This window comes from Enhydra lutris, unplaced genomic scaffold, assembly GCF_002288905.1.
Source record: "Enhydra lutris kenyoni isolate GAN:26980312 unplaced genomic scaffold, ASM228890v2 scaffoldscaffold26, whole genome shotgun sequence".
NCBI classification, from domain to species: Eukaryota; Metazoa; Chordata; class Mammalia; order Carnivora; family Mustelidae; genus Enhydra; species Enhydra lutris.
This window is the reverse complement of record NW_019154110.1, coordinates 3,602,711-3,626,125: the sequence shown is the minus strand read 5'-3', so window position 1 is coordinate 3,626,125 and position 23,415 is coordinate 3,602,711. Positions and strand designations below refer to the sequence as shown.

General features: G+C 38.2%; 1 protein-coding gene and 1 pseudogene across 2 annotated transcripts in view; both read right to left on the bottom strand.

The window, feature by feature from the left end:
• The window catches only part of LOC111151603 (slingshot protein phosphatase 2), a 242,645-nt gene extending 233,119 nt beyond the window's left edge, over nt 1–9,526 (bottom strand). For both annotated transcript variants that reach the window (XM_022509688.1, XM_022509690.1), the window contains exon 1: nt 9,427–9,526. In XM_022509688.1, the coding sequence (XP_022365396.1) occupies nt 9,427–9,489 (63 nt within the window). In that variant the 5' untranslated portion in view covers nt 9,490–9,526. The remainder of the gene's footprint in view (nt 1–9,426) is intronic.
• Nucleotides 9,527–17,319: 7,793 nt separating this feature from the next.
• Nucleotides 17,320–17,814, bottom strand: LOC111151432 (annotated as a pseudogene).
• Nucleotides 17,815–23,415: the final 5,601 nt, after the last annotated feature.

Genomic DNA, 23,415 nt, shown 5'->3' with positions numbered 1-23,415 from the left:
AATTATGTTTACTTCTCCAGCCCTATTTTCTGTACTTTGCAAGGCATCAGCACTGTACTGCTTGTGGTTCTCAGTGTACATCTGTCATTTCTAATCCCTGTGCTTTAAATTCATGCTTAAGAATGCTTCCTTCCTGGGTGCCTGGGTGGTTCAGTGGGTTAAGTGTCTGCCTTCGGCTCAGGTCATGATCCCAGGGTCCTGGTATGGAGTCCTACCCTGCACTAAGCTCCCTGCTCAGTAGGAAGTTGGCTTCTCCCTCTCTCTGCCCCTTGCCTCTGCTCCTGCACTCCCTCTCTCTGAAGAGAGATAATAAATAAAATCTTAAAAAAAAAAAAAAATGCTTTCCTCACTCCTGCTACTCACCCTAACCAGACCTCTGTTTGCTGGCTAACTCCCACTCACTCTTTAAGGCTTAACTAAGAAATCCTTGCTGGCCTCCTCTCTCTTCCTCAAGGTTTATATCATCTGTGACTACTACACTGTACTCTAATTACTTTTTTAATACCAATCTTTTCAATTATACTCTAAAAGCTTCCTGAGGCCAGGGACTAACTGGCTGCTGGATCTCCAATCCTGGCATGAATGAATAAATAAATAGATATATCCAGGACTGGGTATAGCACAGGATACAAAAAGGTACTAAATTACTTTAAAAAAAAATTATATCAAACAGCTCCATAAAAACTAGGCTAGAACAGAGTATACTACCATTTGTTTCCAAACATATTCTCTCCCACTCAATCAGTGAAATATTTCCCATTTTTCAGGAAATCTTGGGAACCATGGGACCTCTCACTACAGTTCAGAGCCAAGAACACCTCACCAGACTTTCTCTTGACAAATAGGAAAAGGAAGGGCACTGTGAACAGCAGCTGTGCTGCTCAAGCTAGGCGAGAAAATGCAGGGCAGTTTGTAAAAGTATCTGAAAAGGACTCAGTGCTGAGAACCAGAGGAAGAGAATGCATGGGGCTACCTGAACAAAATAGCACTCATTAAATATTTGCTGATTAACAAGAATCTTTGGGTCTCTCCCACGTACACTTGAGGTCTAGCAGATTTCAGAGTGGATAACGGGTCTTATCAATAATCACATGGGGTCAGGGGGCCTGGATGGCTCAGTCTGTTAAGCGGCTGCCTTCAGCTTGGGTCATGATCCCAATCGAGTCCGCTTCAGGCTCCTTGCTCAGCAGGGAGCCTGCTTCTCCCTCTGCCTGCCACTCTGCCTGCTTGTATGCGCTCTCTCTGACAATAAATTTTTAAAAAAATTTTAAATTTTAAAAAATAAATTTTAAAAATCACTTTAAAAAGATAATCACATGGGGTTTTTAAAATTAGAAAGAGTTTCCTTACTTTAGTTAAGTTTCTTGAATGAATGAACAAATTAGTGAAAACCACAGACATGTGAATGCCTACAATGGGCCTGGCAATGTGTAGCCAGCAAAACAGCAGACATTTAATGGAAAACAGTAAAGCCTCAAGTTACTGATATCAGCAATAGTATTTAATGGTGCTATATAGGAAGGCAGCATGGGCCCTGCAAATTGCCTTTTTCACGGCGTAATCTAGAATCTACTCCCTTTCCTTTTTTCTTAAGATTTACTTATTTATTTGACGGGGTTAGGGGCAGAGAGAGAAGGAGAGAGAGAATCTCAGACTCCCAGCTGAGCTGGATTTGGGGGAGAAGGGTTCATCTCAGGATCCTGAGATCATGACCTGAGCCGAAATCAAGAGTCTGTAGCTTAACCCACTGAGCCATGCAGGCACCCCTGCTCCCTCTCACTTAAAGCCAGATAGAAATGACAAGAGACCTGAAGATACCTTTTGATTACCAAAGAACTGCTCTTACTCTGGACTTCCAGGGGCTCTTGAGTCAAATTTTAAAACCTAAGTTAGTTGAAGTTTATGGTCTGTCCGTGCAATTAAATGAATACTAAGTAATAATGTGTTAAACTAACTAAACTCCTGTGGGACTAGCAATGGATCATCAGTGTAACACATTTTAGCTTATGACTCCAATTTAGTATTTCCCATAGGTAGAATTACACACCATTAGAAAAAGAAGCGATTGTTTCATAAAATAAACTAAGAAAAGTTGTTAACTCTTTGGAACAAAGTAAGTTTAATATTTACCTCATACCATGTAGTAAAATCAATTTCAGATGATTGAAGTTAAATATAAAAATAAACTATTAAAAAACTTAAGAAAATATAGGTGAATATATCTCTGTTGATGGAAAACTGAACTAAGTAGAAAAACAATGGAAAAACATACACACACAGCTTTGGATTGATGGTATTAAAATTTTTTATGGCATTAAAATCTTTTAAATGTTTATATATCCATGAATAAAACAAACCAAATAAAACAAGATGGCAACTGAAAAACCAAGGCAAACGTCCAACATAACAGAAAAAGGTTAATATTCTTAGTGTATAAAAAATATTTACAAGGGGAACCTGGGTGGCTCAATCAGTTGAGCGTTGGACTCTTCGTTCTGGCTCAGGCCATGATAAATCAGGTCATGATAAATCTCTGGCTCAGTCAGTAAAGGATGTAACTCTTGATCTTGGAATCATGAGTTTGAGCCCCACACGGGGTGTAGAGATTATTTTAAAAAGTATTTACAAATCAATAGGGCAAAAACAGCTATCAATGGAGAAAGTTGAGTTAATCACATGAATGATTTACAAAACAGGGAATATAAAACATGTAGCAGCAAATATTTGAAAAAAATGTTTAAACCTCTGAAAAAAATGTAAATTAAAATGATAAAATACTAGTGGTTAAGAGAAAGGGTTCTGAGGTTAGACACCAGGCCTATAATCTTGGGTAGCTCATTTTACTTCTCTGAGCCTCAATTTTCTTTTCTTTTTGAAGATTTTATTCATTTATTTATTTATTTATTTGTGAGAGAGAGAGAGAGAGTGTGCGTGCGTAAGAGAGAGACTGAGCAAGGAGGGGTAATGATTAACTGATTGAGCCATTCAGGCATCCCTGAGTCTCAATTTTTTTAGAACAGAGATAATAATAATACCTAAACCAAAGGAGAGATATAAAAATTAAATAACATAATGCACATAAAGTACTCAGCATAGTGCCTGGTACATGGTAAGTGTTCAATAAACAATAGCTCTTACTATAATAAAAAAAAATAGATGATGATGATGATACTCGGGGCTGATGAGGATGCAGTGGAACCGATATTTTTATCCATTTGACCTCTGGTATATTGCACAGTTTGTCAACGAAGTTTGAGTCAATCTTTCTAGAGGACAGTTTAGCAGTATGTACTACTAAATACTCATACTCTTCAGGCTTCTGGAAACAAAAATGTTTAAAAACAATGGAAGAACTCAAAATGGAAAAGTCTGCTAAATAATACCATATTCATCGATTCATCATCCATTGATCCATATGTCCAATATTGTTGACCTTGGTGATACAAAATTATGAAAACAAACCTAGTCCCTGCTTAAGGGTTAGCTTGGGAGATAAGCAATCAAATAATCAAGCGCAATAAGGAGATAAGAGCCACAATGGGTAAATACAGGGTTCTATGGTGCGCATAGAAAGAGCACCTACCATAGTCTGAGAGTAGAGTCAGGGAAGCTTCCCAGAAGAAGAGACATTTAAGCTGGGACCTGAAGGATGAGCAGGAATTAGTCAGGTAAAGAGATGAAGAAAAAGTGTTCCAGGTAAAGGGAACAGCATGTGCAAAAGCCTAGAGATCAAAGGGAGCATGGCATGTCAGCTTGACTGAGCAGTGTGCAAGGCAGGAACTTGGGAAAAGAAGAGGATGAAGAGGTAAAGCAAGGTTTGCTCACTAAAAGTCTTGCTAGCAAAACTCTGGAGTGTATTCTAAGGGCAATACAAAAAATTAAAAAGCAATTAGTTCTAATAAATAAGTCAATAATCATAATATAGCAAGAGGATACACAAGTTGAAAAGAATGAACAAATACCTAAAATGGAAATACAAAATTGTAGTGAAGGGTGCACAACTTTGTAAGTTTTACTAAAAATCACTAAATTATACAATTATGAAAATGGGTTTATTTTAGGTTTTGTAGACTATACCTCAATAAAGCTATCTTTTAAAAAGTTAACAGAAATGTCTAACCATCTAAAAAATGTTCAACTTGTCTAGTAATAAAGTTTATATAAGACCAATGAGGTACTATTCTTTATCCTTGAAAGTTACTAATGATTAAATATGAAATGAGGATATCCAGTGTTAATAAGGCCAGGAGAATAGTATTCTTACCCTATGCTGGTTGAAATAAATGTTAACTGGAACAACCTTTCTAGAAAGTATAAATATGCAAGAGGAGTTTTAAAATTGTTTATACTCTGTGATCCAGTAATTATATTTCTTGAAATCTTAATAAATGTTCCAAAATATAGTCAAATATTTATGCCCAATGATGTTCACTGCAATGTGATTTATAATAGCAAAAAAAAAAAAAAAAAAAAAAGTTGGAAAAAACCCAGATGTTCAACCATAATGGGATGGTTAGGATGAGTTATAAGTGCTCTATGTAGCCATTTAAGTGCTATGACACATAGATATATATTTATGATATGTAGTAACTTTAAAAGAACCAAATATACAAAATTATATAGATAGCAGCATTTCAGCTATGTAAAATATACATGCAACTGTAGAGCATAGACCTTTCATTCTCTTGTCTGTGCTTTTCCGTATTTCCCAAAATTTCCTACAATGACCATGTATTATTTCTGTAGTGTAAGAAAGTTCTAAAGCTGTCTTCAAAAAATTAAAAAGCATCACTTTTAAGTATTTATACTTCAGACAAATCAATTGCATATTTGCTATGGTTTTATTTTCTCTGAGAGAAAGGTGTGGTCATATTTGAATATATATAAAATACATATATAATTCAATAGTATCTTATTTATCCAGCATCATATATGGAAATGAATTTCCCCAGTTAATTAAAATGTGCATCATACACTTCAAAACTTCCATGAAACTTGGATGGATTTCTATCTTAAAATACAATTCACTCAATCCTGACTGTTTAAAAAGAAGACAAAACAAGATGAAGCCATATTATGATTATTCAGGGTGATCATTATGACCAGATAATAGTAGCTCTGAGGGACCACCAGGTTTGAGAGAGAGATTGATCCTTACATTAAGTAGTATGTTACCATAACTGCTAAATTTTTCTTATGCCAGCTATTTATAAATCTTCTTCTTCCTCCCTTGCTATAAAACCATCAGCTATCATTTCCCAGAATTGAAAGCAGCCTGTCTTTAGCAGCACCTGCCACACTTTCCATTCCTATTTTGCTGTGGATTATCTTCCTAGAGTAAGAAAAATTAAATACCCAAGTTTTAAGAATTACGTATAAACTGAGAGATAACAGGCTTCAAATAAGGGTATCACCTAAAAACAATCTGCACAGATCTAGATGATTCTGTTCTAGTTAAGGTTACAATATACATTAACTTCAAAGAGTATGAGTTCTTGATTATATCTCAAGTCTTGGTTCCTTTACTATATGGGCAGTTCTCAGGATCAGTTCTCAGGATCAGAAACTTATATGCTGTTTCACATTATGGAAAGAGATATGGACCAGGAGCCAAGGAACTTAGTTCTAGTGTAGGTTCTTACACTAACCAGTTTTGTGACCTTTAGCTAGTCTTTTAACCTTGGTACCTGTCCTGCATAACTCATGAGGCTGCCCTAGAGTTAAATTAGAACACAAACACAAAAACACTCTGAAAAGTACAAAGCATTACAGAAGAGTAAATTATTTCCTTGTTATTTCAATGTGTTTATATGACCATGGATCAACACAGGTATCCATTCAGAAAATTCATAACAGAAGGAAAAAGATAATTCTTAAATTGTCTATTAACTAAGAAACATCTATTATCTTAGAAGAACAATACCTTCCAAAGTTGGCATCTCTGATTTCTCCTCCCCTATATCCAACCAGTTCCCAGGTCCTTTGTGTCTTCTCCATAATCCCTCACATCTTTCCCTCTTTCCATTACCACTTCATATCCCCAGTTTAGGCTTTTATTATCTCACACCTGGGCTTCCATAATGGCCTCTAACTGGCTGCACTCATGGCCTCCCTCCACCTCTCTCAAATCCCTATGGCAAATAGCTCCCAGATCAATTTTCTTAAAACACCACTGTGATAATATCTGCTCAAAAACCTCTTGAGACTCTCCATTACCTTCCCTATCAAGTTCGAACTCCTAAACTCAGCAGTCCCTGTGTAGTCCCAGCTTCCTCTTCACCTTTATCTCTTACTACTCTTCCAAAGAGATCCTTCATCAAACTGGTTTAGTTAAGTCCTTCAGATATGTCTTGTGCTTTCTGGCCTATAAGTTTTGGTAATACAACTTCTCTCCACCTGAAATACTCTTTATTTCTCAGGCCCTACTCCAGTCTATAAATATTGTACCCATACGTCAAGGCTGAGTTTGAATCTTGTCCACCTACTATATGTACTTCTCTTTGATTACCACAAAGGAAAAGATGGAAGATCCTAAAGTTAAATACATTTTCAACAGCTGAGTGACACTGGGCACATTCCTTAATAGCTCTTTGCCTCAGTTTCTTCATCTGTAAGGCAGGGATAATAGCAATTTCCTTTGGACATAATGTGAGGAGTAAATGCCATGTAAAGCATTTGGCATGACACCTAGCACAGACGAAAACCCAAGAAATAAATGTTAGATATTGTTATTATTACTCTTGCCATTAGTAAATTTATCTTAATTTGAATTCAGCAATATTTATGGCCATTACAAACAAACTAAGTGTTCATGTACATACAGTATCATTTCCTTCACTCTCTTTTTCTACCCTCTCATCTCACATTTGTTCTTCTTCCCATCCCTTCCCAAGATTACATGATACCGATACACGGGATTGATGTCTTATACATCTTACTATCTGTAATAATCACTCATACCCAGTAGATGATCAATATATTTGTTTAATCCCCAGTGAATGAATATTGAAGAGCTGACAGTATTAAAATGCCCTATACACCTATAGTGAAAAAGTAAAATAAAATGCTTAAAGTTATTAATTTAAAAAAATCTAAATTTCCAGTCTCACAAAATTAAATCTCTCCTTTCATGATCCTCTAGACTTTTTCTTTGTTGTTTTCTCTCTTTTACCTTTAAAACAAACAACTCAACCTATTCATGCAACAAGAGATACAATAGCAAATATATGCAGGTCAGACAGCATACAAATATTGGAACACAAGAACCACAAGACAACTCAGTTGAACATAGCTCTGGATGAAGTGAAATAGGAAGACAACTTAAGGGGAAAGGTAACTGGCTCATCAGTCATACAAACACACACACCCACACCCATACACACACCAGTCCCAGGATTCCTTTACACCCAGGGCCACATATAAACAACTGAAATAACCAGACTACTATAGCAAGTAGCTGTAGAAATATCAATCAGTTAGCTCAACAACTGAGCTTACCACATGATCAATTTAATTACCTATCTCAAAAGTGGCTATTAACATACCTCAATATGCTAATAACTAAGGTCTGGCTAAGTAAGTCATATCAAGTAGATACAGCCTTACTGTATACTAATCATTCAACTCAAGAAAGTTAGTATAGTTGCATTCTCAGCCAAAATCAGGTCTGGTGACCACTATCCTCAAATGGTTTATCAGTAGAGAGAAGTAAGGTGGTTTGATGGAATGTTAACTTTCCAAGAACTAGCATTAAATACAACATAAAAATCAGTTTATTAAGTTTCTATCCATATCACACTTATCTTCAGAAGACCCTAAAACATTTTACCACCTTTGAAGGGCAACTATTCTCAAATCTCAAAATCTTAAGAGTTGGAAAAAGCCTTAGAAGTCCCCCACTGAAGGAATTCCTTATACCAAATTCCAGGCAAAAAGCCCTTCTTTGAATAGTTGAAGCAATGGACACTCACTATTTTTTGCAAGGCAGTCCACTTCACTGTTACAAAATTCTTCTTTACAATCATTGGAAATCTGCCTCCCTGAACTTTTACCCAAAGATCATAGTTCTGCTCTCTGGAACAATACAAGTTAATTTCTGAAATATAATCAATTCTAGAATTAGGATATAATTGCCAATTTGGTCACACAAAATGCAGAAGAAAGCTCAGGACACGACAAAATTTTGAAATTCATCAAACTATGTTGAAATCACAAGCCACCGTATTTTCGAGATATCAAACCCCATGCCTCAGTGGACATACGAATACTAAGAATAACCTGATGTTTTACAGTGAAACCTGATGTTTACAGTGTTCACCGAATACCTTTGGGCAACTGAAACTACTAAATCCACCAACAGTTTTAAAAATTATAATTCTGTAGGAAGTTCAAGACGGTTTTTTCAATTGTTCATATTTTCATTCTACTTCCTTCTAAAACATCTGTGTGTTTTTACAAGATCCCACCTCGCCCCACGGGAGCAATGTTTTACGTATTTAATTTTAATATTTTTTTAAAATAAATATATTCAAGAATAAAGCCTAAAAGAATGGGGTGTAAAGGAGTGGAGGTGGGGCTAGCAGGGAAGTCAAAGAAGGGGCCAGCAGGAAAGCGCTGGTTACTGGGTATTTTCCTTCTGGAAGCATGCTTCACTGTTATAGGTATCTGAAGTAAGGAACCATACAAACACGATCCAAGAACAAGAACGATCATGAGCAATGAGTGTAAGGCATCAATGTCTGTAAGATGTAAATGAATTGGCACTGGTCATCAAGCAGCGCCAGATGCTTCAGAACCTCTTAGAGGAAAGGTAAGAGATCCAAGAAGCAGAGACCAAGGCCACCCTCTGCGGGAGGGAAAGAGGGAAGAAACCAAGGAGAAACTACCAGCTCAGCAGTCCAATGAAGCCGGAACAGTACCAGAGCACAAGAAGGACGGCAAGTGACTAGAGGGAAGGCACACACCGCGGGGAGCCTGAAGAAGGGGCTCCAGTGTGCGAATACCGAACGGGTCCAAGAGATGGGTGTGGGAAAACGGCTGTGGTGTGTGTAAGGGGCAACGCAGGAGTCCCATGGTCCTCTCCCTGCAGCAGCAGAGCAACAGAGGGTACAAGGAAGGGGGAGGGTGAAAAGCAAGAATGACTCATTCCAGAAAGGAAGTGTTCAAGCCATAGGAAAGCATGCCGCGGGGGGGTTCGGGGCGAGGACTGGGAGAGCCAGGTGCCCCCAGTGATGGGGGCAAACCCCAACGTCCCGTAGTTCCCGTAGCTCGTCTTTAAGATGGGGTGTGTGGGGGTTTCGCGGCAGCCGAGTGCCAAGGCCTGGGAAGCGGCGCGGCGCGTGCGCAGTGGCGCTCGGCGGGACCCGCTGAGGCAAAGCGGAGCCGCAGTGACAGAAGCGAGCGGAGCGGCCGCCGGGTGGGACTCACCGAGGCGCAGGGGCTGGAGGTGGTGCTGGGGGTAGGCGACCGCTGGACCGTGACCAAAGCCATCTAGGCGCTGCTAGGTTGTTCCGGGCAGGGCATTCTTGTCCTGAGTGTGGGGGGCGGGAGGGTGACGGAGCCGGGATGGGGAAAGGGGTATGGGATGGGGGTGAGGGGAACGGGGAGGAGGAGGAGGCCGCGGGAACGACCGCAGGCTCCGCACCCAACACCGGACTCTCGCCTACTGACGCGAGGAACGGGCGGCGGGCGGGCAGGCGGGCGGTTCGGCAGCAGCGGGGCACAATGAGCGCTCCCAGTGCGCAGGCGCCACCTGTCAGCAACCGCCTCTCCCCTCGGCGCGCGCCGCCGCCTCGCCGTAACCCTTGAGTTGCCGGAAGCCGGCTGAGTGTTTGCGTCTCTGGCCGCCGCCCCTTCCCGGGTTTCCTCCTTTGCCCTGGAATCGCGCGGTTTGCCGGCGTCCAGAGGGAAGGAGGTGGGCTGGGGGGAGGGGCCCCGGGCCGGGGAGAGGGGAGAGCTCTGGAATCCCCACTCTTGAGAGACGACCATTTTATGAGGTGGGGGCGCACAGCTTAACCGATCTTAATGAAAGGAAACTGAGGTGAAAATCCTGAGGCAAACATGTTGTCTGGTGGAAAAGGGCTCCGACGGGTTTCAAAGGCTTTCTCTGGGCGGGAGTGAGACTTAATGGACTGGAGACCCTCCTGGCGCGACCAGAGACGAGTTTATCCCCTTTTGGCCCGGTTCTCGGGGGCTTTTTCTGAGCTTTACCACCCTCTGTCTCAGAGCCCATGTTTCATGATGAGACTTTATGAAAGAAAGAAAGGTTTTTAATTTTATATCCTGGCAAGCTTCAGGGTACCCCTCACGCTTCCTCTATTACCCTGGCCTCTAAGGACTCATTCATTATTCCTAAGGTGGAGAGAGGCTGCATCAGCCCGGGAGGCCGAGAAGGCTGGGCTCACGGAGTTAAAAGGGTCCAACCTGCTGTTTACCTCCCACTTGCTTCCCGCTGGGAAGAAATTCTCTTAAATAGGTTTTGCTCCTTGAGATTTTTTTCTCTTTCGGCTCTAGATTTCATGATTGCATAGACATATGTGAAATGTAGATTATTAAATATTTTAAAGGAATACTTTTCTGAAAGATAAACCGTCAGCAGACTATAAACCAAGAAAGTAATGGAAAATCAAGATTAAGGGTGGGGGGGAATCTCACTATGCAAATACCACTGATTATTTACGCAGAGAAAGAGTTGACAAAGCTATTTCTCAATTGGAGTGGATGTTCTGGAAGATACCACCATGCATCTCAAAGCTGTAGAAAACACACACATTAAGGAGTTTGCAGTTATTAAAGCCTCCTCCTCCTGTTGTCACTCAAACTCCCTTGGATCTCATTGCTTTCTTTCAACCGACAGGGCTGTCATGAGCTCTTTCTGGCTGCTGTATGGTTAAGTGCCACTAGAGCCCTCTGTGCTGAGCCTTTGTTCTCTCCCTGGGGCCCTGCGGTTGAAATAATTAGCAGGGAGGTTCCATCAAGAATCAGACACTGAGGGTCCCTGTACTGTACAGTCCTGTGTAGAATGAATCGCAGAGAAGCCAGCTGGTAGGCTTTTGCCCCCTGGTGGTGGTCAAGAGTGCCTGCGAGACAAAATTAAACAAAGATGTATGGTTCCCCGATTAAACAATCTGTGTTTTTGTTTTTGTTTTTGTTTTTTCTTTCCCGGAGCTGCGTAGTAAACAGGAAAAGAAAAGACAAAGTTCAGAAATAAGAACTTTGAACCAATGCTTAGAAGACCAAACAGGAAGTTATATGCATAGCTAAGAAATATACATAGCTGAAAGCTGAATGAACTCAGATAAATGAAACAAACGTGGTTAAGAAATCAAAGTATTCTAGAAAAACTATTATTCAAATCAACAGGTCTTACTAATGTACTAGTATGTTACTTTTCTTAGTAACTCAGGGATAGCGACGCTGATTATCTAGTTTTGTGTAGCAACATAATATTAAGAAATTCTTTTGACAGATGACTTAATTCCATTAATCTTACAATGGAAAAGATCACTGCTATAGGAGTCCGAAGACCTATTGGCTTCTAACTCCAATTCTGTAAAACTTTAGGCAAATGGGTTAAACTTTTTGAGCATTGGTTTCTACAATGGATCACTAACTCACAGGATTCCTGTGATCAAATGAGATAATGCATGGTAAAGTACAAGATAAACTATAAAGCCCTGTATGTAGTTAAGATAACTTTATTATTCTCTAGTTTGTTCCAAGTTCGGTCAGCTTTCTTTGAGTGTACCCTATGTGTAGAAAATAGCATCAAGCAAAAAGGGAATAAAAATGACTTAAAAGGACACGACACATGCTTTTCTTAATAGTAAGAGAAGTAGATGCGCGATGAAGATAAGTCTCATCTATAGGCAGATATAATAGATCTTTGTTGGACATATCTGAGGTGATAAAATCCTGGTCAAAATTAGGATTATAAAAGAAATTGGAATTAGGGGCACCTGGGTGGCTCAGTGCGTTAAGCGACTTGCCTTGGGCTCAGGTCATGCATGATCCCAGGGTCCAAGGTCCCAGCTCACCAGGGAAGTCTGTTTCTGCTCATGTGCTCTCTCACTATCATTCTTTCAAATAAATAAATAAAATCTTTTAAAAAATTGGAATTACAAAGTACCCAGATTCACATTAAACTTATTTGTATTAGGAAGTTAATTTATAATTTACAAAGGGAATAGCTCTTCCTGGTATATAACCGTTTGAGGAAGCTTAGATTTGGAAATCTTGATTTATGTTCATTTGTCACCATTAATTGAGAAAATATTGAGTATGTATTATATTTTAAGAACAAAATAAAAGTCTATCTTTCAGGAGCTCAAAGCCTATTAGCAAGGAAAAGTGGTACTGTCACTTCTTGGGGGCCTATCAAAGTCACCTTTGATAGGCCCCCAAGAAGGTTACATATATAGGAGAAGCCTAAATATGTACAAAATTCTTTCAAAACATAGAGGAAGAGGTCTGGGTAAATGCGCATTTTATGATACTGGCTTTCAGGCTTTAATTGCAGAGCTAGATCACATGTGAACATTTGAAATCTATGCTCTCTGCCTCATTTATACCTATTCTTCCCTAGGCTCCACCCTGGTTCCTACTTGGTTTTCTGGTGATGTGAGGGAGGAAGTATCTACTTCTAATAGAGAAAAAAACCCTAGAATTCTCTTAGTTTATTAGTTGAACTTGAGAAGAGAGAGAGACCAAGAGCAGGATTCCCAAAAGAGGGAGCCAGAGACAGAAGTCCTCCTAGTTCTATTTATAGTACCTTTATTCTTCCCACCTGTGATAATGGAGGCCTACTTGTCCTATTGGAATTCCTTTAACCCTTGACTTGTATCTTCACTCCTTCAGGGGTGAAATTATAGAGAAACTTTTGAAATTCTTGAGATCAGTTGGTTCTTAAGCTTTGAGAACTTGGTGAAAACTATTAACTCTCTCTCCAAAAAGATATGCTTGCACATTTCACACACTCACTGAAATCCATTGTGATCTGGTTTGCAACAGCGTGGATGGAACTAGAGGGTATTATGCTAAGTGATATAAATCAATCAGAGAGACAATTATCATATAGTCTCACTGATATGTGAAATGTAAGAAACAAAACAGAGACTCATAGGGGAAAAAAAGAAAAAAGAAAACAAGACGAAACCAGAGAGGGAGACAAACCATAAGAGACTCTTAATCATGGGAAACAAACTGAAGGTTGCTGGAGGGGAGAGGGATGGAGGAATGGGGTAATTGGTGATGGACTTTAAAGAGGGCATGTGATATAATGAGCACTGGGTATTATATGAGACTGATGAATCACAGGGCTGTACTTCTGAAACCAATAATACATTATATATTAATTAGTTGAATTTAAAATTTAAAAATGTTTAAAAGAATAAAAATGTCAAAAAAAAAAAAAAGAGAGAGGAATCCTGATCTGGGGCTAAAGCAGTTCTTCTCAACCTTTTTTCGCATCATGACATCCATAGAGATGATGATATTTGTATAGCGCATTGGGATAAATTAAAGAGGATTTGGAGGCAATTGTATGGGGCTTGGTGAAAAAAAACATTTTATATAATATGGTGAGAAAAAGAAACATATTAAGGATGATATTAAATATTGAATTTGTATGAGATTCTGAATAGTCTTCTCAAAAATTAAATGAAAAACCTGAGATTGCTTCTATAAACATAACATTTTTTTATGTAGGTTTTTAAAAACATTGTTAAAATATTACTGACTATTCTCTTTGCTGTACCTTTCAGCTCCATGACTTATTTATTTTATAACTGGGAGTTTCTACCACATAATCCCCTTCACCTATTTGAGCTGAACCCCCACCTCCCTCCCCTCTGGTAACCACCAGTTTGTTCTCTGTATTTATGAATGTATTTCTGCTTTTTGTTTGTTTTGTTTTTTGGATTCCACATGTAAGTGAAATCATATGGTATTTGTCTATGACTTATTTCACTTAACATAATACTCTTCACGCCCATCCATGTTGTTGCAAGTGGCAAGATTTCATTCTCTTTTACTAATATTCACATATATATATTCATATCTATCTATGTATCTATCTACCACATCTTCTTTATTTATCCATCTATCAATGGATACTTGGGTTGCTAACATATCTTGGTTATTATAAATGCTGCAATAAACATGAGGGTGCATATATCTTTCCAAATTGGTGTTTTCGTTTTCTTGAGGTAAATACCTAGTAGGATAACTGGATCATATCATGGTCTATTTTTAATTATTTGAGTAATCTCCATACAGTTTTCCACATTGGTTGCACCAATTTACATTCCCACCAACAGTGCACAAAGGTTCCCTTTTCTCCACATCCTCATCAACACTTGTTATTTCTTGTCTTGTTACTAGCCATTAAGACTGGTGTGAGACAATATTTCATTGTAGTTTTGATTTGTCTTTCCCTGATGATTATTGATGTTGAGCATCTATTCATGTATCTGTAGGCCCTCTGTATGTTTCTGGAAAAATGTCTAGTCAGGTCCTCTGCCTACTTTTAATCAGATTATTATTTTTTTTTAGTGTTGAATTGTATTAAGTTCTTCATATAATTTAGATATTAACCTCATTTTGGTCATATCATTTGCAAATATCTTCTCCCATTCAGTATATTGCCTTTCTGGTTTGTTGATGGTTTCCTTTGCTGTGCAAAAGCTCTTTATTTTGGTGTAGTCCCAGTAGTTTATTTTTGCTTTTGTTTCCCTTGTTTGAGGAGGCATATCCATAAATATGTTGCTAAGGCCAATGTCCAGGACATTACTACTTGAGTTTTCTTTTAGGAATTTTATGGTGTTAGGTCTCACATTTCAGTCTTTAATCCATTTTGAGTTTATTTTTTGTGCATGGTATAAGAAAGTGGTCCAGTTTCATTCTTTTGCATGTAGCTGTCCAGTTTTCCCAGCATTATTTCTTGAAAAGACTCTTCATTGTATGTTCTTGCTTTCTTTGTCAAAGATTAATTTGACCATATAACTGTGGGTCTATAGCTGGGCTATTTTGTTCTATTGTTCTATGTGTCTATTTTTGCACCAGTATAACCTGTTTTGGATATTATAACTTGGTAGCATATCCTGGAATCTGGGATTGTGATACCACCAGTTTTGCTCTTCTTTCTCAGGATTACTTTGGCTATTCAGGGTCCTTTGTGGTTTCATACAAAATTTAGGATTATTTGTTCAAGTTCTGTGAAAAATGTTATTGGTATTTTGATAGGGATTACATTGAATCTGTAGATTGCTTTGTGTTGTAGGGACATTTTTAATGATATTAATTCTTCAATCCATGAACATGGCATATCTTTCCATTTGCTTGTGTTATCTTTAATTTCTTTCATATATAATTTAATTTCTTTCAATATAATGTCTTATATTATTCATAGTATAGGTCTTTCACCTTCTTGGTTAAATTTATTCCTAGGCATTCTTTTTGGTGCAATTATAACTGGGAGTGTATTTTAATTTTCTCTTTCTGCTACTTTGTTATTAGTATATGGAAATGCAACAGGTTTCTGTATGTTAAGTATGTATCCTGCAACTTTACTGAATTTGTTTATTACTTCTAATAGTTTTTTGGTATAGTCTTTATGGTTTTCTATATAAACTATCATGTCATCTGCAAATAGGGAGTTTTACTTCTTTCTTACCGATTTGGATGACCTTTATTTCTTTTTCTTGTCTGATGGCTGTGGCTAGGAATTCCAGTACTATGTTGAATACAAATAGTGAGAATGGACATCCTTGTCTTGTTTGTGATCTTAAATGAAAAGCTTTCCATTTTCACCATTACGTATGATATTAGCTGTGGGTTTTTTATTTATGGCCTTTATGTTAGTAAGGTATGTTTTCTCTAAACCTACTTTGTTGAGAGTTTTTATCATGAGTGGATTTTGTATTTTATCAAATGCTTTTATGCATCTATTGAGATGATCATATTTTTTTTCAAGATTTTATTTATTTATTTGACAGAAAGAGAGAGACTACAGGGGAGTGGCAGACAGGGAGAGGGAGAAGCAGGCTCCTTGCAGAGTAGGGGAAGCCCGATATGGGACTCCATCTCAGGACTCTGGAATCATGACCTGAGCCGAAGGCAGTCACTTAACCAACTGAGCCACCCAGGTGCCCGATCATATGGTTTTTATCCTTCCTTTTGTTAATGTGATATATCACATTCATTGGTTGGTGAATATTGATCCATCCTGGGGTAAATCCCACTTGATTGTGGTGAATGGTCCTTTCAATGTATTGTTGAATTTGGTTTGCTAATATTTTGTTGAGGATTTTTGCATCTATGTTTATTGGGGATATTGGCCTATAGTTTTCTTTTTTTTTGCAGTGTCTTTATATGGCTTTGGTATCAGAGTAATTCTGGCCTCTTAGAATGAATTTGGAAGTTTTCCTTCCTCTTCTATTTTTGGAATAGTTTGAGTGGAATAGGTATTAACTCTTCTTTAAATGTTTGGTAGGATTTAGCAGTGAAGCCATCCAGTCCTGCGCTTGTTTGTTGGGAGTTTTTTGAAGACCTACTCAATATCATTACTAGTAATCAGTCTGTTCACATTTTCTATTTCTTCCTGATTCCATTTGGAAGACTGTATGTTTTGAGGAATTTATCTATTTCTTCTAAGTTGTCTAATTTGTTGGCATATAATTTTTCATAGTTTTCTTTTATAATTCTTTGTATTTCTGTCATGTTGGTTATTTCTCCTCTTTCATTTCTGATCTTATTTATTTGAGTCCTCCCTTTTTTTTTATGAATCTGGATAAGTTTACCAATTCTGTTTATCTCTTCAAAGAACCAGCTATTGGTTTCATTGATCTTTTGATTGATTTTTTTTAGTTTCTATTTCATTTATTTCCACTCTGGTCTTTATAATTTCCTTTCTTCTACTAACTTTGGGGTTGCTTTGTCATTCTTTTCCTAGTTCTGGTAGGTGTAAGTTTACATCATTGTTTTGAGATTTTTCTTGTGTCTTGAGGTGGACCAATATCACTATAAACTTCCCTCTTAGAACTGCTTCTGCTGTGTCCCAAAGATTTTGGGCCATTTTGCTTCCATTTTCATTTGTCTACATGTTTTTGTTGTTGTTCAGTTTTTATTTCATAATCATAAACTTAACTCTGCAAACCAGCTAGACTTTGAGGGGAATGAGAAAAATATGGAACTCATAGAACTGCAGTGAGAGCACAAAGAGTATAGGATATTTCAAGCAGACAGGGGTGAAGGGATGCTTTTCTGATCTACAGAAGGAACGCTCTGGTGGTTAAGATAAAACATAAGTCAAATTGATTAGATTTATCTATAGTCAGCAATGGTTATCTTGCTGGTTTTGCCATTCCTTGACCCAAAGTACTCCATGGCTTCCAAGATATTTATGCCCTCTTTCACCTTGCCAAAGACCACATGCTTGTCATCCAGTCTCTCAGTCTTAGCAGTGCAGATGAAAAACTGGGCACCATTTGTACTGGGTCCAGTATTTGCCACGGACAAGATGCCAGGACCTGTGTGCTTCAGGATGAAATTCTCATGATTAAATTTCTCCACATAGATGGACTTGCCACCAGTGCCATGATAGCCTGTGAAGTCATCACCCTGGCACGTAAATCCCAGAATAATCCTGTGAAAACTGGAAAATTTGTTACCAAATCCTTTCTCCCCAGTGCTCAGAGCATGAAAGTTCTCTACTATCTTTGAAAGTTTGACTGCAAACAACTCAAAAGAGGTGTGGCCCAAGGGCTTGCCATTCACGGCAATGTTAAAGAACATTGTGGGGTTGATGACTGGCGGCATGGGCAGCTCCAGGGTGGGGGCATATGCAAGGCTGTCTCCATGTTCTTTTTGATTTCTTTGTTGACCATTGGTTGTTTAGTAGTGTATTGTTTAGCTTCAGTTTTTTTGTGTTTTTTCCATTTTTTTCTTATAATTTATTTCTAGTTTCATACTTTTGTGGTCAGAAAAGATGTTTGATATGATTTCAGTCTTAAATTTATTGAGACTTGTTTTGTGGACTCACATGTGATCTATCCTGGAGAATATTCCATGTGCACTTGAAAAAAAAGTATCTTCTGCTATTATGGGATGGAATGTTCTATATATACTCTGTTAATCCATCTGGTCTAATGGGTTATTCAAAGCCACTCCTTCCTTATTGATTTTTTGGATCCGGATGATATATTTGTTGATGTAAGTGGCATATTTAAATCCCCTATGGTTATTGTACACTGTCAATTTCTCCCTTTGTATCTGTTAATATTTGCTTTTTTTTAATGGGCGCATAGATATTTACAATGTTAATCTTCTTGTTGGATTGATCCCTTTATCATTATGTAATGCCCTTTTTCTCTTGTTACAGTCCTTGTTTTTTTTTTTTTAATTTTATTTTTAAATTTTATTTTTTATAAACATATATTTTTATCCCCAGGGGTACAGGTCTGTGAATCGCCAGGTTTACACACTTAACAGCACTCACCATAGCACATACCCTCCCCAATGTCCATAATCCCAACCCCCTAACCCCCCTCCCCCCATCAACCCTCAGTTTATTTTGTGAGATTAAGAGTCACTTATGGTTTGTCTCCCTCCCAATCCCATCTTGTTTCATTTACTCTTCTCCTACCCCCTTAACCCCCCATGTTGCATCTCCTCTCCCTCATATCAGGGAGATCATATGATAGTTGTCTTTCTCCGATTGACTTATTTCGCTAAGCATGATACCCTCTAGTTCCATCCATGTCGTCGCAAATGGCAAGATTTCATTTCTTTTGATGGCTGCATAGTATTCCGTTGTGTATATAGACCACATCTTCTTTATCCATTCGTCTGTTGATGGACATCTAGGTTCTTTCCATGGTTTGGCTATTGTAGACATTGCTGCTATAAACATTCAGGTGCACATGCCCCCTCGGATCACTACGTTTGTATCTTTAGGGTAAATACCCAGCAGTGCAATTGCTGGGTCATAGGGTAGTTCTATTTTCAACATTTTGAGGAACCTCCATGCTGTTTTCCAGAGTGGTTGCACCAGCTTGCATTCCCACCGACAGTGTAGGAGGGTTCCCCTTTCTCCGCATCCTTACCAGCATCTGTCATTTCCTGACTTGTTAATTTTAGCCATTCTGACTGGTGTGAGATGATATCTCATTGTGGTTTTGATTTGTATTTCCCTGATGCCGAGTGATGTGGAGCACTTTTTCATGTGTCTGTTGGCCATCTGGATGTCGTCTTTGCAGAAATGTCTGTTCATGTCCTCTGCCCATTTCTTGATTGGATTATTTATTCTTTGGGTGTTGAGTTTGATAAGTTCTTTATAGATTTTGGACACTAGCCCTTTATCTGATATGTCATTTGCAAATATCTTCTCCCATTCTGTCAGTTGTCTTTTGGTTTTGTTAACTGTTTCCTTTGCTGTCCAAAAGCTTTTGATCTTGATAAAATCCCAATAGTTCATTTTTGCCCTTGCTTCCCTTGCCTTTGGCGATGTTCCTAGGAAGATGTTGCTGCAGCTGAGGTCGAAGAGGTTGCTGCCTGTGTTCTCCTCAAGGATTTTGATGGATTCCTTTCTCACATTGAGATCCTTCATCCATTTTGAGTCTATTTTCGTGTGTGGTGTAAGGAAATGATCCAATTTCATTTTTCTGCATGTGGCTGTCCAATTTTCCCAACACCATTTATTGAAGAGACTGTCTTTTTTCCATTGGACATTCTTTCCTGCTTTGTCGAAGATTAGTTGACCATAGAGTTGAGGGTCTATTTCTGGGCTCTCTATTCTGTTCCATTGATCTATGTGTCTGTTTTTGTGCCAGTACCATGCTGTCTTGATGATGACAGCTTTGTAATAGAGCTTGAAGTCCGGAATTGTGATGCCACCAACTTTGGCTTTCTTTTTCAATATTGCTTTGGCTATTCGAGGTCTTTTCTGGTTCCATATAAATTTTAGGATTATTTGTTCCATTTCTTTGAAAAAAATGGATGGTACTTTGATAGGAATTGCATTAAATGTGTAGATTGCTTTAGGTAGCATAGACATTTTCACAATATTTATTCTTCCAATCCAGGAGCATGGAACATTTTTCCATTTCTTTGTGTCTTCCTCAATTTCTTTCATGAGTACTTTATAGTTTTCTGTGTATAGATTCTTAGTCTCTTTGGTTAGGTTTATTCCTAGGTATCTTATAGTTTTGGGTGCAATTGTAAATGGGATTGACTCCTTAATTTCTCTTTCTTCTGTCTTGTTGTTGGTGTAGAGAAATGCAACTGATTTCTGGGCATTGATTTTATATCCTGACACTTTACTGAATTCCTGTACAAGTTCTAGCAGTTTTGGAGTGGAGTCTTTTGGGTTTTCCACATATAGTATCATATCATCTGCAAAGAGTGATAGTTTGACTTCTTCTTTGCCAATTTGGATGCCTTTAATTTCCTTTTGTTGTCTGATTGCTGAGGCTAGGACTTCTAGTACTATGTTGAATAGCAGTGGTGATAACGGACATCCCTGCCGTGTTCCTGACCTTAGCGGAAAAGCTTTCAGTTTTTCTCCATTGAGAATGATATTTGCGGTGGGTTTTTCATAGATGGCTTTGATAATATTGAGGTATGTGCCCTCTATCCCTACACTTTGAAGAGTTTTGATCAGGAAGGGATGCTGTACTTTGTCAAATGCTTTTTCAGCATCTATGGAGAGTATCATATGGTTCTTGTTCTTTCTTTTATTAATGTGTTGTATCACACTGATTGATTTGCGGATGTTGAACCAACATTGCAGCCCTGGAATAAATCCCACTTGGTCGTGGTGAATAATCCTTTTAATGTACTGTTGAATCCTATTGGCTAGTATTTTGGCGAGAATTTTTGCATCTGTGTTCATCAAGGATATTGGTCTGTAGTTCTCTTTTTTGATGGGATCCTTGTCTGGTTTGGGGATCAAGGTGATGCTGGCCTCATAAAATGAGTTTGGAAGTTTTCCTTCCATTTCTATTTTTTGGAACAGTTTCAGGAGAATAGGAATTAGTTCTTCTTTAAATGTTTGGTAGAATTCCCCCAGGGAAGCCATCTGGTCCTGGGCTTTTGTTTGTTTGGAGATTTTTGATGACTGTTTCAATCTCCTTACTGGTTATGGGTCTGTTCAGGCTTTCTATTTCTTCCTGGTTCAGTTGTGGTAGTTTATATGTCTCTAGGAATGCATCCATTTCTTCCAGATTGTCAAATTTGTTGGCATAGAGTTGCTCATAGTATGTTCTTATAATTGTCTGTATTTCTTTGGTGTTAGTTGTGATCTCTCCTCTTTCATTCGTGATTTTATTTATTTGGGTCCTTTCTCTTTTCTTTTTGATAAGTCTGGCTAGGGGTTTATTGATCTTATTAATTCTTTCAAAGAACCAGCTCCTAGTTTCGTTGATTTGTTCTATTGTTTTTTTGGTTTCTATTTCATTGATTTCTGCTCTGATCTTTATGATTTCTCTTCTCCTGCTGGGTTTAGGCTTTCTTTCTTGTTCTTTCTCCAGCTCTTTTAGGTGTAGGGTTAGGTTGTGTACCTGAGACCTTTCTTGTTTCTTGAGAAAGGCTTGTACCGCTATATATTTTCCTCTCAGGACTGCCTTTGTTGTGTCCCACAGATTTTGAACCGTTGTGTTTTCATTATCATTTGTTTCCATGAATTTTTTCAATTTTTCTTTAATTTCCTGGTTGATCCATTCATTCTTTAGAAGGATGCTGTTTAGTCTCTATGTATTTGGGTTCTTTCCAAATTTCCTCTTGTGATTGAGTTCTAGCTTCAGAGCATTGTGGTCTGAAAATATGCAGGGAATGATTCCAATCTTTTGATAATGGTTGAGACCTGATTTAGGACCAAGAATGTGATCTATTCTGGAGAATGTTCCATGTGCACTAGAGAAGAATGTGTATTCTGTGGCTTTGGGATGAAATGTTCTGAATATATCTGTGATGTCCATCTGGTCCAGTGTGTCATTTAAGGCCTTTATTTCCTTGTTGATCTTTTGCTTGGATGATCTGTCCATTTCAGTGAGGGGAGTGTTAAAGTCCCCCACTATTATTGTATTATTGTTGATGTGTTTCTTTGATTTTGTTATTAATTGGTTTATATAGTTGGCTGCTCCCACGTTAGGGGCATAGATATTTAAAATTGTTAGATCTTCTTGTTGGACAGTTCCTTTGGGTATAATGACCTTCCTCATCTCTTATTATAGTCTTTGGCTTAAAATCTAATTGATCTGAAATAAGGATTGCCACTCCTGCTTTCTTCTGATGTCCATTAGCATGGTAAATTCTTTTCCACCCCCTCACTTTAAACCTGGAGGTGTCTTCAGGTTTAAGATGAGTTTCTTGTAGGCAACATATAGATGAGTTTTGGTTTTTTATCCATTCTGATACCCTGTGTCTTTTGATTGGGGCATTTAGCCCATTAACATTCAGGGTAAGTATTGAGAGATATGAATTTAGTGCCATTGTATTGCCTGTAAGGTGACTGTTATTGTATATTGTCTCTGTTTCTTTCTGATCTACTACTTTTAGGGTCTCTCTTTGCTTAGAGGACCCCTTTCAATATTTCCTGTAGAGCTGGTTTGGTATTTGCAAATTCTTTCAGTTTTTGTTTGTCCTGGAAGCTTTTAATCTCTCCTTCTATTTTCAATGATAGCCTAGCTGGATACAGTATTCTTGGCTGCATGTTTTTCTCGTTTAGTACTCTGAATATATCATGCCAGCTCTTTCTGGCCTGCCATGTCTCTGTGGATAAATCTGCTGCCAATCTAATATTTTTACCATTGTACGTTACAGACTTCTTTTCCCGGGCTGCTTTCAGGATCTTCTCTTTGTCACTAAGACTTGTAAATTTTACTATTAGGTGACGGGGTGTGGACCTATTCTTATTGATCTTGAGGTGGGTTCTCTGAACCTCCTGGATTTTGATGCTCGTTCCCTTTGCCATATTGGGGAAATTCTCTCCAATAATTCTCTCCAATATACCTTCTGCTCCCCTCTCTGTTTCCTCTTCTTCTGGAATCCCAATTATTCTAATGTTGTTTCATCTTATGGTGTCACTTATCTCTCGAATTCTCCCCTTGTGGTCCAGTAGCTGTTTGTCCCTCTTTTGCTCAGCTTCTTTATTCTCTGTCATTTGGTCTTCTATATCGCTAATTCTTTCTTCTGCCTCATTTACCCTAGCAGTGAGAGCCTCCATTTTTGATTGCATCTCATTAATAGCTTTTTTTATTTCAACTTGGTTAGATTTTAGTTCTTTTATTTCTCCAGAAAGGGCTTTTATATCTCCCGAGAGGGTTTCTCTAATATCTTCCATGCCTTTTTCGAGCCCGGCTAGAACCTTGAGAATCATCATTCTGAACTCTAGATCTGACATATTACCAATGTCTGTATTGA